Source organism: Eurypyga helias, unplaced genomic scaffold, assembly GCF_000690775.1.
Source record: "Eurypyga helias isolate BGI_N326 unplaced genomic scaffold, ASM69077v1 scaffold41818, whole genome shotgun sequence".
Classification (NCBI taxonomy): Eukaryota; Metazoa; Chordata; class Aves; order Eurypygiformes; family Eurypygidae; genus Eurypyga; species Eurypyga helias.
In genome coordinates, this window is record NW_010267186.1 from 20,867 (window position 1) to 33,480 (window position 12,614).

The 12,614-nt window shown below is 52.3% G+C and overlaps 1 protein-coding gene across 1 annotated transcript; it reads right to left on the bottom strand.

The window, feature by feature from the left end:
• Nucleotides 1-881: 881 nt before the first annotated feature.
• IL21R (interleukin 21 receptor) lies at nt 882-11,256 on the bottom strand. Its single transcript, XM_010157321.1, has 8 exons — nt 11,202-11,256; nt 9,605-9,710; nt 8,802-8,998; nt 7,346-7,497; nt 6,730-6,907; nt 5,605-5,701; nt 4,757-4,838; nt 882-1,804 (listed from the first exon to the last, which is right to left on the bottom strand). The coding sequence occupies exons 1-8, from the start codon at nt 11,254-11,256 to the stop codon at nt 896-898; spliced, it is 1,776 nt and encodes a 591-aa protein (XP_010155623.1). The 3' UTR covers nt 882-895.
• Between the last annotated feature and the right edge of the window lie 1,358 nt (nt 11,257-12,614).

Consider the following 12,614-nt stretch of genomic DNA (forward strand, 5'->3'; position numbering starts at 1 on the left):
GAGTTGCATCAGAGCAACACCAGACTATTACTGCACTGGAAACTCACCGTTAGCCACAAAGGTTCTCTCAGCGTAAGATCTTCCGGAGCCATCAGCCCAGGGGCTAGCAGCACTGTGCCCACATAAGATGTGGGGCTTCACATTCAGCATCACTATCACAGTAACTTTAAAGATAATTATCCTAAACAAACCAGCGACAGAGATGTCAGAAGGAAACAACCACAGTTACAGTGCAAACAGCAGTTTCCGGGTCAGCTTCTTGACTTTTGTGCTACTGACCTGTGAACTGCAGCCGACCAGGTCTTGGGACACAGCTCTGTGCTGACGACATGGGAATTCGCTTACCACACCCCACGGACAGGGCTGGGACCCTCCATAACAAACCATTACAGCTGGGTTTAAAGAGCCACAGGTCCCAGTAGGAAAAGTAACACCACCCTTGTTTGGAAAGGGTAAGGGAACATGAATGTAACAAAGCTTGCTGTAGGTTATGCTTCGAGGATTCCACGTACGGCCGAACTTTCAAGTCATGAGAATACCAGGGAAAATCATGTGAAGTTCTGTACTCTTTATAAGGCTACTGGCAAAAAAATCAAAATTGCACATTTACATAAGCTAAAGGGTAATTTTCAAGGTACAGTTGTTTTTCTGCCATTATTGCCAGTACGAAGGGGTTTGACCTAGGATCAAAAAAAAAAGCAATCACATTAAGTTTGAGACATTGACAGGGTAAGTGGCAACAGAAACAGGCGTATTCTCCTACAGACCTAACAGTTTTTAGTTGCACACACCATAGTTTAGACAAAATAAACTGGTTTCTCTTCTGACTTTGCTGACACTTTGCTCCAGGACAGTACGGAACAGGATCCACAGGCTGCGGCACAACGTCAAGTCCTCAGTTTGTCTGTGTCCCGCTGGCAGGGCTGTCAGAGCGGCAGGAGACCCACTGCTTGACGTAGCTCCGTGGAAAGTCCTCCCCCTCCCGCTCCAGAGGAGTGGACCCACAGTTGTTCTGACTGTTCTGCTCAAATTCACAGTCAACTGGACTCCCACAGTCTGAGTCCACAAAGCCACTGTCAATAGTGTCCAAATCTACACAGATCATGGGGTAACTGTCACTGGGCCTTGCACTGTGAGGGAAGAAGTCACAGGAACCCTCACTGGAGGAAACACTTTCACCATCAGGAGAAGGTAGAGATGCTGGGTTTTCCAAATCCCACTGACTCAGCTGCAAACAAAGGGCTTCTAGGATGCTTCCCATCCCTCCTTCCAGAGCCCCTTCTACCTGCTGGTGATTTGGGACACTCGTACTCAGGCGGTCTGTGGACACAGAGCCTGAAGCAAGTATTTTGTCCTGCGTGCTCAGGTCAGCCAGGTGCAGGTCACTGGACGTCTTTCTGTCTTCATCGTCAACATTAACCTTGGGGTAACCAGTTTCTCCAGCACTATCTTCCTCGCTGGGATGCTCACGTTCCCCGTACACACCGTCACAGTTGCACTGGCAGTTGCAAGGTGTAAATTCATTGGCCACAGTCACAGTATGGATGGACAAATGCCCGTATGACTGGTCCCGAGCCCCACTGCTACTGTTCACACTGGACAGCAGGGACTGGCTGTCCTGCCCCGGGGCAGTCAGGCAAGACACACAGGGCTTGCAAGGCAGCTCTTTCCTCAGCTCGTGCAGATCCTCCTGGGAGGTGCTGTTGGAACCACGCGTGGTGTAAACTTCTAGGGCTTCTGGAAGGACTATTCCCCATTCAAAGAAATCAAAAGTTATTTTCGCATGGGATGCGCCAACCCACTTCTGCGTAAAAGGACAAACAGGCAGAGAGGTTAGCATCGTCAGGGTTGTGGTTCCACAGAAACTGCCAAAGTTCTTAGGCTTTTAGAGGCAAAGTCAAACTCTAAAATCCCGAACCCCTCCAAAATAGCAGGGTACGAGATGCTATTACCACCAGACACAGGCAGCTGTAGGAGAACTGAGTCAACTAATGGAAAATAATTAGCCCTGAGAGGTTTGCATGGCTTTGCAGTTTTCTCTACGCTGCAAAGAATGCCACTGCCCATAGCAGCATTCCATCATGCATCAGCCAGAGGTCACTTCCCAAGCCACCACATCTCCCCTGCTCTCTTGTCCTGGACACTGCTTCTCTCAGGAAGGGTGGTCAGCTTCTCCCCATGTGCTGCATCTGCACCCAGAGCTCTGCTCTGTCACCTCCCTCACCTCAGTTCCCTGGGAAGGGGGTCAGGGCAAGGCTTCTCCCTACCTGTCTTTGTACGCAACCATGCCCCAGGCCGGCCTTTTCTCTCACAGTGACAAGAAGGAGGTGGGTTGGCAGGGGGTGGGAACCTCAAAGACCTGTAGCCACCACCTGCTGCAGGTAGCACTCAGGTGATTAGGGGGTGCCACACACTGAATCTTGCCCCCTGTATCATTATCTTTATCATGGTCCCCTTGCATTTACTGACATCGGGGAGTAAAGGCACCTCTGGGTTTCTTGGATCTAAGAACAAAGTGCAAGTTCCTGGTTTTTTGAAGAAGTCACCGAATCGGACACTGAGATCACAGCAAACTTGAGGCATGTGCTGCTAGTGATACTGGCAGGTCCTCCTAGAGTATTCTGCAGTACAGAGGCTGGGCACAGCACAGGCTCAGAACTCGGTTCTGCTCCCTCTCTGACACTCGCCAAATGGCTGAGCTGGGTCAAGGCACCGCTTTCTGCCCTGTGTACAACAGGCAACAAGGCTGAGCTTCACACTGTGGAGGCGCGAGAGCTGGGTGTTGCACTGGCTCTCAGACTGCCCCAGTCACGTCAGCCTCCTGTCCCAAACTGCACTCCAGGTAGACATGAGCAAAGTGTTTGGGAAGAGAACAGCTTGACACAGCCTGTTACGCTCTGACACGGAGCATGGAAACATCAAGAAGCACCAAGTCTATTCAGTATATTTTTAACCTAAGCTACAAAGAGCTCATTATTAAAGCTGCAGTGGACAGAAAGGCATCTGAGGTGCAAAAGGTATTTGAAGAAACAGCAGAAAATCTCTTTCTTAGGGTTGAACAGGCAGAATATTTCCTATTCCCTCAATACTTCTTTGCAAATTCCCTCCCAACATGAATCTAAGGCCCCATGTACACACAAAACAGTGTTTTTCTGCTTTCCCTTCTCTTCTTATGTCTTAACTTTTCCTCTAACATTTTCACTGCTTCCTGCCCAATCCAAGCCTGTTGTCTGCAGAGCATTACTACAGTAATTAGCTTATTACTACTCACGGACATAATTAACCGCTCGCTCTGATGCGGGTAGGATGCTGTGGAATGAGCCCTACAGCAGCTGGTTTCTTGCCAGCCAAAACGACGAGTCTGTTCATATATTAAGAGATATCACCACATCCTCCGACATCCCCTGCCTGCGCATCTTGTGCTGTGCCTGTGTGGGCAACTGCTGCTTTAATCTTCACATTTACTAAGAAGTAACTCAGCTGTAGGCACTGAGGCTCATTCCCTTCCCAGCAGCGCTGAACAGCCTCACTAGACACTAGCAAGAACGTCATCCCCACAGAACAGAGGACCCCACGGCTTCCCGGAGAGCAGCGTGGCTTCCCGGCATGGCGAGTGCTCTCGCCTCCATGCTAAGTGCTAGCCCTTGGCTCGCAGCAATTCCCACACCAAATCCACCTGGTCCTGGTTCCTTTCCCTGTGAGTAACCAGTGCCACCTGCCTCACAAGAGGCTGCAAATACCCCTCCAGTGCAGATATGGGAAGCGTAACAGGGCTGAAAGAGGAAGGCAGGAAGGAAGCGCGACAGCCACAGCCGGCTTCAGCCCGAATGGCACCCGTCCAAGGCTGCTGGCTTAACCTGACTGCAAACACCAGCATGCAGCAGTGGGAAAGTACATCAAGATGTTCCAGGTGGTGCCCCTCTCCCAGAAGAGCTAAGACACAGCAGAACCAAAAACCAGACATCGAAGTGTCTCTGACAGGTGCTGCTCTAGCAGGAACTTGTTCAGAAGGGCAGCCTGCACTCGCATGCCAGCACTGTTACAGCTTGATAATGGCTTTCAGAGTTGCTCTTCAGCTTCATACAACCTTTATTTATGGATACTCAATGTTCTTTTTCACTTTTGTATCCTGAGAACCCCAATCTCCGCAGTCTCTGCAAACCATTTTGTCACATGAACAAGTGTGGCTAGTGTTAAATGTGGGAGGGCTAGGCCAAGTTGCTCAAAGACAGCTGCACTGCACTATCACACAGCAGTTACTTGCTCCCAGGGCTGCAGCCGTCTTTACAGGATGATGTACATTGATATTGTCTGTATGAGTGACTCTGCCGAGAGAGCGACAAGGCTTAAATGTCGAGCTTGTGCCACTGCAGAGGCTGGAGTGAGAGATCTGGCTCTACAATGAGGTCTGCTCCATGGCCTTGAAGGCAGAGTGGGACTGGAGCTTTGGACAGATCCCAGATGCTGTCCTGGTATCCCTCTATCTACACCCTTCAGGTTCCCAGGCTTCACGAACCACATGTGCGCTCAGCTCACCCCCTGAGACAGCACCTACAGGGAATAAGCAATACAGATGTGACATAAAGGCTTTCCTGGCACAGAACAGACACTGGAGAGCTCTGGTCCTTGTATCTGGAGCTGTTTGGCATTCCCTTGAGACAGATCCCCCCTCCCACTGCCCTAATGAGAATCTCTTGCCCAGGACAGCACGACGGGCCTTTTCAGTTAACTTTGCCGTGTGTAGCCCATTTTATACCTTGAAATCTCCATTATGCACCAGGTAAAGAGGTTTGAAAAAGGAAGCAGGGTCTGGGATGCAAGCCATCTTCTTCCACAGGCTGGAAGAGAAAAGAGGAAGGCTTTGGGGTTAAGCACACATTACAGATGCACAGCAGGGCATTTCCAGATCCACTTCAGGTGGCCGAAACCGTCGGCCCAGCCCCCCTGACCCCGCAAAAGAGCAAGTGGTTGAGGAGCGGAGGATGCCTTGTGCCGTCAGAGCCATCTAACGGCCTCAGCGAACCTCACAGGAGGTGGGGCCTCGGCGCTCAGGACTTGCATACACAGCAGTCACGCTAAGGAAAGAGGTTCCAATTTTTTCCTGCCTGGAAAAGCATCGAGTGCTGGAAATGCATCTCCCTCCCCAGCCGGGCTGGTTTGTGGCGTGCAGGCCTGTTGCCACACCGGCCCAGAGCCCTCCCGTGCAGCCCATCCCTCTGTGAGGGCACCCGAGCTCCCGAAACGGGGGCCTGTGTCAGCTTTGGAAGGGGGCAGGCCTGGCCATGGTGCCCCTCCGGCATCTGCCGAGCACCCACAGGACTGGAACAGGAGGCTGGGTGTCCACGCTCTGTCCCCGTGTGCCACTGCCCGGCCCGGCAGGCTGGAAGGTGGCAGAGGCCCGGAGAAGAGCGCGCTGCCCGTGGCGGCACAGGGGCTGGAAGGCCCGTGGCAGCACAGGGGCTGGAGGCCGCGCTTTGCTGGCCCTCCCAGTCCATGGCTGCAGCCACGCAGGGGTGCCCAAGATGAAACAGGGGCTGCATGTGAACCCCAACTTCAGGAAGCCAGACCAGGAGCGTTTACTCCTGCTTCCTGAAGCATTCTTACCTCTGCTGTCTGCCCAGAAAGGTCCCGACTGAGGCGGTGATTGCCACAACAACACCAAGCAGCAGCAGCCATCCCACGCCTGCTGCCGGTGTCACTGCTGAAGAAAGAGAGAGGGTTATTCAGGCTCACCTTGCGCTTCCACCCTGCGCAACGAACAGGAGATGGTGATGAGACCCCCAGTTTCTACCCCAGCCTTTCTCTTAGGGTCACTGGGGCTGTCACCTGGGGCCCAGCACAGCAGGCACGAGGTCTGACTGCGGATGCTCAGATGGCATCACTGGAACGAGCATCAGCTGCCCATCGGCCTGGCTGCACCACCGACCACCGGCTCACATGCCTACGGCAGCACAACTCCCTGGAGTTTGGCTCCTGGTTTGGGGACACTGCAGAGGTGACTCATGAGGTGAAGAGAGTGCAGCTGAAGGAAAGGTGCTGACTAGCTGGTCTCTGCCTGGGATGGAGAGATGCACCTTTGAGACCCAGAACTCAGACAACCCTTAGCACATGGAGCCTGACCCTGCTGCCACAGCACCATTTCACACATCAGCAAGAGCAGGGAAGCTCGGCACATGCTGCTGCCACCGACCATAGCCATCCTGCCCCGCTCTGTTTGAACAGAGACTGTTTTCATTGTCACTGTGCCACCATGACAAGCACTGGTGTACTGCTCCGCATAAGGTACTGTGCACTTGCTGGGGGGTGAGAGCGGCGGCTACCAAAACACGCACCCATGCCCAGCATGGCCACACATCAGGGCCCAGACACAGAACTGAACCCTGACAGCGGGCTCCCCTCTCCCCTCAGCTGAAGGCAATACTGAGCCCCAGTAGTGGAGGCACCTCTACTAGATCTCCCCCAATTCTGAAAGCTGCAAGCAGGACCCTGGACATTTGGCAGTGGAAAGGAACGTAGAGGCTGCACTCCTACTGTGACACCCAAACCTCGAGCCAACCCCACCAGACCCTCTTCCCATGGCCATGCTGCAAGGCAGGCTCTGAAACTCAGCCAGAAGGGCAATCAGACAGCACACATCAGCCCGGCCTGGGCTCAGGTTTGCCTGGAGCTCTGGAAGCATTCTCTGACACTGGACCAACTGGAAGGGCAAGGAGAGCTGGTAGTAGGTACCGGCAGGGCTGGTTTTCAGGGTCAGTGGAGTGCTCCATTCACTCCAAAATCCATGGTAGCCAGTGTCTTCTCGGGGTCTGGCTCTCACTTGGAACTCGTACTCAGTGTTCGCCTGGAGCTCCCATGGCAGGATCACCAGCGTCCGCTTATCTTCATGGACAGCCTTACTCTTCTGAGTCTGTGAATAAACACCAAACACTCAGGGCTGGAGTGACTGTGCCCAACTCACCCCCACCTCACCCCCACTGCTGCACAGCAAGGAGCCCTGCAGAGCAAACATCCTCTGCTTGCACGCTGTTTCTGCAGGGCCGTGGAGGGGTACACCCCTCCTTCTCAGCCTGGCCAGAAGCTGCACGGGCCCTTGGGGATCCTTCGTGCAGGGCAGCATGAAAACCAAGTGAACTATCAGACTTCCCCACAGGATCTAGTACTTCTCAAGCAGCTTCTGCTTCTCGATTCTTTTTTTGGGTTTGCCTGATTTCAGTCCAGGTAAGCAAAGAGACATCTTTGCTAAACCCTGAAAACCCTTCTTCCACACCAGCACTCCTCTCCTGGTTGTGCTGGCCTCCTCTTTGCTGGTACGTCCCACTTGATGCTCAACTGACATCTCACTCACCTCCCAGGTGTCGGTCCTTCTCCTGTAACGCAGCTGATACTCCAGCTCCTCATTCAGAAAGTGGGACGGAGAGCTCTGGTAGTTGGTTTCCCAGGAAATATTGTAACCCTCTGAGACCACAGCAGTCAGATTGAATGGAGGCTGCGGCTTGACTGGAAAACAGGATGGTGTTACCCTTCATAACATTACTGCAGGCAAGAGGAGGCCCAGCATGGTACCAGCAGTGCAAATCGAGTAGGGGGCATGCCCTGGCAGGGGTGGGCCCTCCTACGCAGGAGAACATCCATGACATTCTTGCTCCTCAGGCTGAGCAGTCCTGAGCCATGCCTGCAGCCTCACACCCCAGCAGTACAGTCTGGCCCACATCTCTCTGAACAGGTCTTCTGCCTGTCTCTGAGCCCCCTCATCACCTAAGGAGCAGGAGAAAACAGCACGGGGAGGTGGTGCCTCCTGGGAGATGTGAAGAGCAGAGCACCTTGTTCTTCCCATGACCCCGGAGGGCTGGGTGTAGTCATGGTCAGGTGCAGTGAGGGAAATACCCCTCCATGTCAGAGACATTGGGCAAAGCTGAGGCTGGTGGACACTGCATAAACCCAGTGCAAATCCGTGTGTCACACGTGCCTCAAAGGCAAGCTTTTGTACCCACAGGGTATTTCCATCTACTGAAAAGCAGCAGGGCACGAACACCAGCGCTGGTCCGCAGGGTCCGTCACTGAGCTGTGATGCCTCCGCAGGAGGACATCAAGGGACATGCAAAGCACCACCACCCCATCGACAGTCTGCCAGTGGGGACCAGGGGCTTCCCTGCAGCGTTACGGCCTTGGTCAACGATGGCACTTCTCATGTGAAATTTAATTTCAGAAGGATCCCAGTAGAAAAATCCTTTTTCACGCCCTGTCTCCTGGCTAACCACCCTGTTCTTCAGCTCGCTGCACAGCTCGGGACACACCAGCATTCTGCCCAGTCAGCTCTAAGACTGCCCCCTGCCTTCCTGTCATGCGGATGATTAGCAATTGCCACCTCCACTGTGTCACCTTGTGCCACCCACAGTAACGCCATGGTGGTTCAGGTGTCCACTGCAAGAGTGTCCTGGCACTCCTGTGAGGACATCATCTGTGGCATTTGCAATTAAAGCAATTCCTCCTACCCTTTAGCTCGCAGCCGAGAACACACACTTGCATAGCCTAGGTAGAAGACTGGTCTAAGGTGAAAATTTATCTTCTGCTTCAGGCAGAAAAGGATTTTTCCCATGAAAAGGCTGGGGCCAAGCCAGCGCTAAGCTCAGCCTCAAGCATGAATGTCTCTGTGATTTGTCGCAACAGTAAAAGGACAGTGCTCTGGGTAGAGCACACCAAACACAGCCCCCACCGCTGGCCAAACTCACTCCATGCCCAGACTGTCCTGGCAGACAGGCCAGGTCAGACAGTATTGATCAAATCCACCATTTTTTACTTACTGTTCTCTGCCATATAAAAGCCTTTGGAAATCACGTGCTGCCTGTCCGCTGCCGCTGTAGCATCCACCTGGACTTTGGTATCTGCCAGGAGCACAGTCATGTCCACAGTGCACACGTACTGCGTGTGACTGGTGTTCCTGGACAACTGCAGGAGACTGCAGGCAGCCACGGTATTTTCTGGATCTTCCTCAGGGACCCTAAAACCACCAAAAACAAACAAGTCCACATCTACCACTTGCTGTAGTTGGACTGATCTGTGGCTGAACCACCAGGCAGAGTAATTCATAAGAAAAAAGGGGCAACACCTTCAAATAAACATTTCTCTTCCAACTTTGACAGATTTTTTTCCTTCTACTCGCTCAGCTTAGCATCTCTGGGAGAAGAAGGGCAGCAGCGCTGGAGTGTTTGTGGAAAGGAAAGGTCCACAGCCCATGGCTCTACCCTCGTCCCTGCTGGGGCTGAACAGCAGCTGTACGGGGCTTGGATGAGCTGCCGGAGCCCTGCCAGCACACAAGGGAAAGTCCGTTGTTAACAGCAAAGGGCAAGGTATGCCCAGGGCGGGAGGGAAAACAACGCCGTGGAAGCCAGTCAGTGTAGCCGTCGGTGGCAAGCGGTACAGCCAGCGGGCACAGGAACCAGGATCTTTTGCTTGGGGAGAAGCCAGTTGCTAACCACAGTGTGAGGCACCAAGGGAGACCAGCATGGCAGCAGGAGCAGTTCTACCTTACAAAGAGGAGAGAATGACCACTGTGCTATGGCCACGTTCCTGCTGACTGCACCTTGCTCATCCTACGGACACGTACCATGTTGCAGTGAGGTTGTACGAACCGGCACCCCAGTCGTTTCTCAGGACGCAGGACAGGGTCTGAACGTAGTCGACAAAACAAGTGAGGTTTTCACAACACGTAGCTGTAAGTTTGGAAAGACAGAACAATATCAGTGTGCCTGACAAAGGAAGCAGAACTTGATGTCAGCGTACACAGTCCCTAAGACTCCCACTACTCCCGCTGCTTGGGCAGCACTCAGACTGGTGTACACGACCCCACAAAGAGTCAGGATGGTGAGAGAGGAAATTTGGGGATGCTTGCGGCAGACTGGCCCCAAGGGTGTATATGTGCTTTGTTAAACTGCGATTCAAATTACGTGGTTGTCACTTTGTTTCATTTTGACTTTTTCATTTCACACTGACTTCAAAGTTTTGTTCCACAATTTTCATCAACGTTTAATTTCGAGCCCTCAACTGGCTCTTCTGAGCGCTGCTTGTTCCACAGTTCTGAACAAGGTACTTTCTGTCTTAGCCTAACTTCACTTGCTTACAAAAACAGGGTTATAAAGACCTTGCTTTCCTTTAGAGGGGGCAGCAGGTATTAATAAGCTAATAAGTACTGCTAATTAGAATCCTTCAGTGCTATTATGTTAATAATTCAAATGGACTACTATTCCTAGGTAGCTGGTAAGATGCAAGTGTACCTTTGGGCAAGAATCTGTTGACAAAATTAAGAGGACAGACTTTTGCTGGGAAGGGCATAATTAAGTGTCCTAAACCAAGTTAGATCTCGGAATAATTGTCCATTCTCGGCATCTTCAGAATAATTAAAAAGAAAAAAAATCAAATACCTTTAACAGTAATATCTAGTTTGGTCCAGCCTGAAATGACTGCAGGGTGGTTCCCTGGCTTGAGTTACACCAGGTTCAGACCAGACATCACCATGTCCCGTTCGGCAGGAAGGTGTAACGGAATTCATCTTTTCTGCTAGGTTAGGTTTGGAGCAGGCCCAGTGCTCGGCGTAGGAGCAGCGTGTGAAATGCTAAGCTGCACGTGTCCCTGCAGCCCAGGCTGTCGCTGCCTTTCTGTCCAGCTGCTCTGTTCAGAAAGCCAGCTTGGAGCAAGCTGGAGCTTGCGCGGGGGGTAGGAACCGGCAAGAAAGGGGAAGTGACTGCACAGTGCCGTCCTGAGCAAAGGGGCCCAGGCCAGGAGAGGGTCGCTCCACTGCCCTGGCTAGCCTGCCACAGCAGCTGTAAGCCCTGGGGATATCCTGGTCTTGGCCACCAGAGCCTTTCCTATGGCAAAGGTTTGTTTCTGGGGGGAAATCCTACTCTCATGTCACCAGGAGACATCTCAACGCAAGGCAGGCACCACCTCTGCAGTCTCCCCGCTGGTGCTGCTCCCAGCCTGGCTGAGCTCTGCCCAGCTGTGCCCCTTCTTGTATCTGTCCTTCACTGGCCATGGAGCCTCTTCCCTAACTTGTTATCCCAAGGAATCCTCCCTCCGGTACCCTATCTTGTGTTTGCTGTCCCACAGCAACCTTGTGCCATGCACATCTCAGCAGAGCCTGTGCCAATGGCCACCCAGACAAATCCTGTGGATGTACAGCCTGGAAAGGCTATCTGGGAACTTACTGTAGTGGAATAAAAGGAAGAAGGAAATACTCTGGAGCCACAGTTTGTTCCTCATGTTGGTTCTAACTGGATGTCCTGGAGAAAAAACAAAACCAAATGAAAAACCCAAACCAAAACAACCACTTAAACCTCCAAACAACCAATTAAAAGTTCAGCTCAGCCGCCTACTCATATGTTGAAGGTTGAGGTGGAATTAATCTTGCTTTCATTTAAATGTCTATAAGTAAAGTGCCTAATTTAGACAACTCATCCCAGCTGTCCTGTATCCATCTACTCCATGGGCCAAGGAGGGGACGGCCAACAACCCTGCGATAATGTGGCCAGAAAGCAGGTCAGTGAAATCTCTGATCCTTGCCAGCAGCCTGTGCACAGGCAGAGCAGCAAAGTAGCTGCAGCCTCGGTCTATCCGTGCAACAGGAAGGCACTTGGGTGAAGTGCTAACTCATTTGTTCTTCATCAGTTTCCTGCAACTAGAAATGGCTTGCAGCTACAAGAACTGGCACTGCTGTGGCTTAAACATCTGTACAGTAAGTGGCCAAACAGTCTGGATGTCAGTGTGAGTCCACACGAGCAAGGCCTGTGAGAACTCATGGATATGGTCGCTCTGTGCTGACTAAAACCAGCACACCGTGGTTAACTGTGTGGAATATCTAGTTAAGACATTCCAGGAAGGCAGACCAGACCAAAAAACCCCAAAACCAGCCTCCCATGTGGCACAAAAGAGAATGATGTACACCACTCACTTCAGGGGAAGGGAGGCTGGGTGCAGTTTGGGAAAGAGAACCCATAGGAAAGCCTTTGGAGACGAGGACAGCCGGATGTTTACAACAATGAGGAAACAGCATCACGCACAAATGACTGCCCAGCCCCCAGCCCCTGCCCCCAGATCAGGCCATCAAACCACATACCACATTAAGGCTGTGTTTTCACAGTATTTAACACTTACAGAAACACACAGATGGGCACAGAAAGGCTTTGAGTGAGTCCCTGCAGAGTGCAGGCTGTTAACACCTGGAACAGATTTCAGCGCTGCTTTCTCAAGCGTTTCCGAAACAGGCCAGGCTGCCCGAGGACAAGACTTTGGGAAGCAACCTGTGTATTTTTGGGACATACTTCTGTAGGCAGCAAGCTGCAAGGATGCACAGAGAGCAGGGAGAGCCCACACACCAGGCCACAGAGCTGAGAGAACGCAGCGAGGCCTCTCCCGCTCGGGGAACATTTGTGGTGTTTAAAAATTTCCCAGGTTTACTCAAATAATGAAAGCAAAATAAATTTAGCAGCCACCAAAAAGCCCCCGCAGCCCGGGGTGAGTGCAGGCTTGTCTCAAGGCACCAGCGTCAGGATGAGATCAGCAAGGCTCGCTCTGGAGGTGCTACCGTCGCCTCATGGCTGCAGCCCCCCAGCCCTGCGGTG

Excerpts from the sequence above, each read along its gene's own strand:
- IL21R (XM_010157321.1), bottom strand. The coding sequence starts at position 11,256 with ATGAGGAACAAACTGTGGCTCCAGAGTATTTCCTTCTTCCTTTTATTC. Across the intron at positions 6,908-7,345 it reads GAAGGACCGACACCTGGGAG|ACTCAGAAGAGTAAGGCTGT; the intron begins GTGAGTGAGATG and ends GTTTATTCACAG. Across the intron at positions 1,805-4,756 it reads TGCATAATGGAGATTTCAAG|AAGTGGGTTGGCGCATCCCA; the intron begins GTATAAAATGGG and ends CCTTTTACGCAG.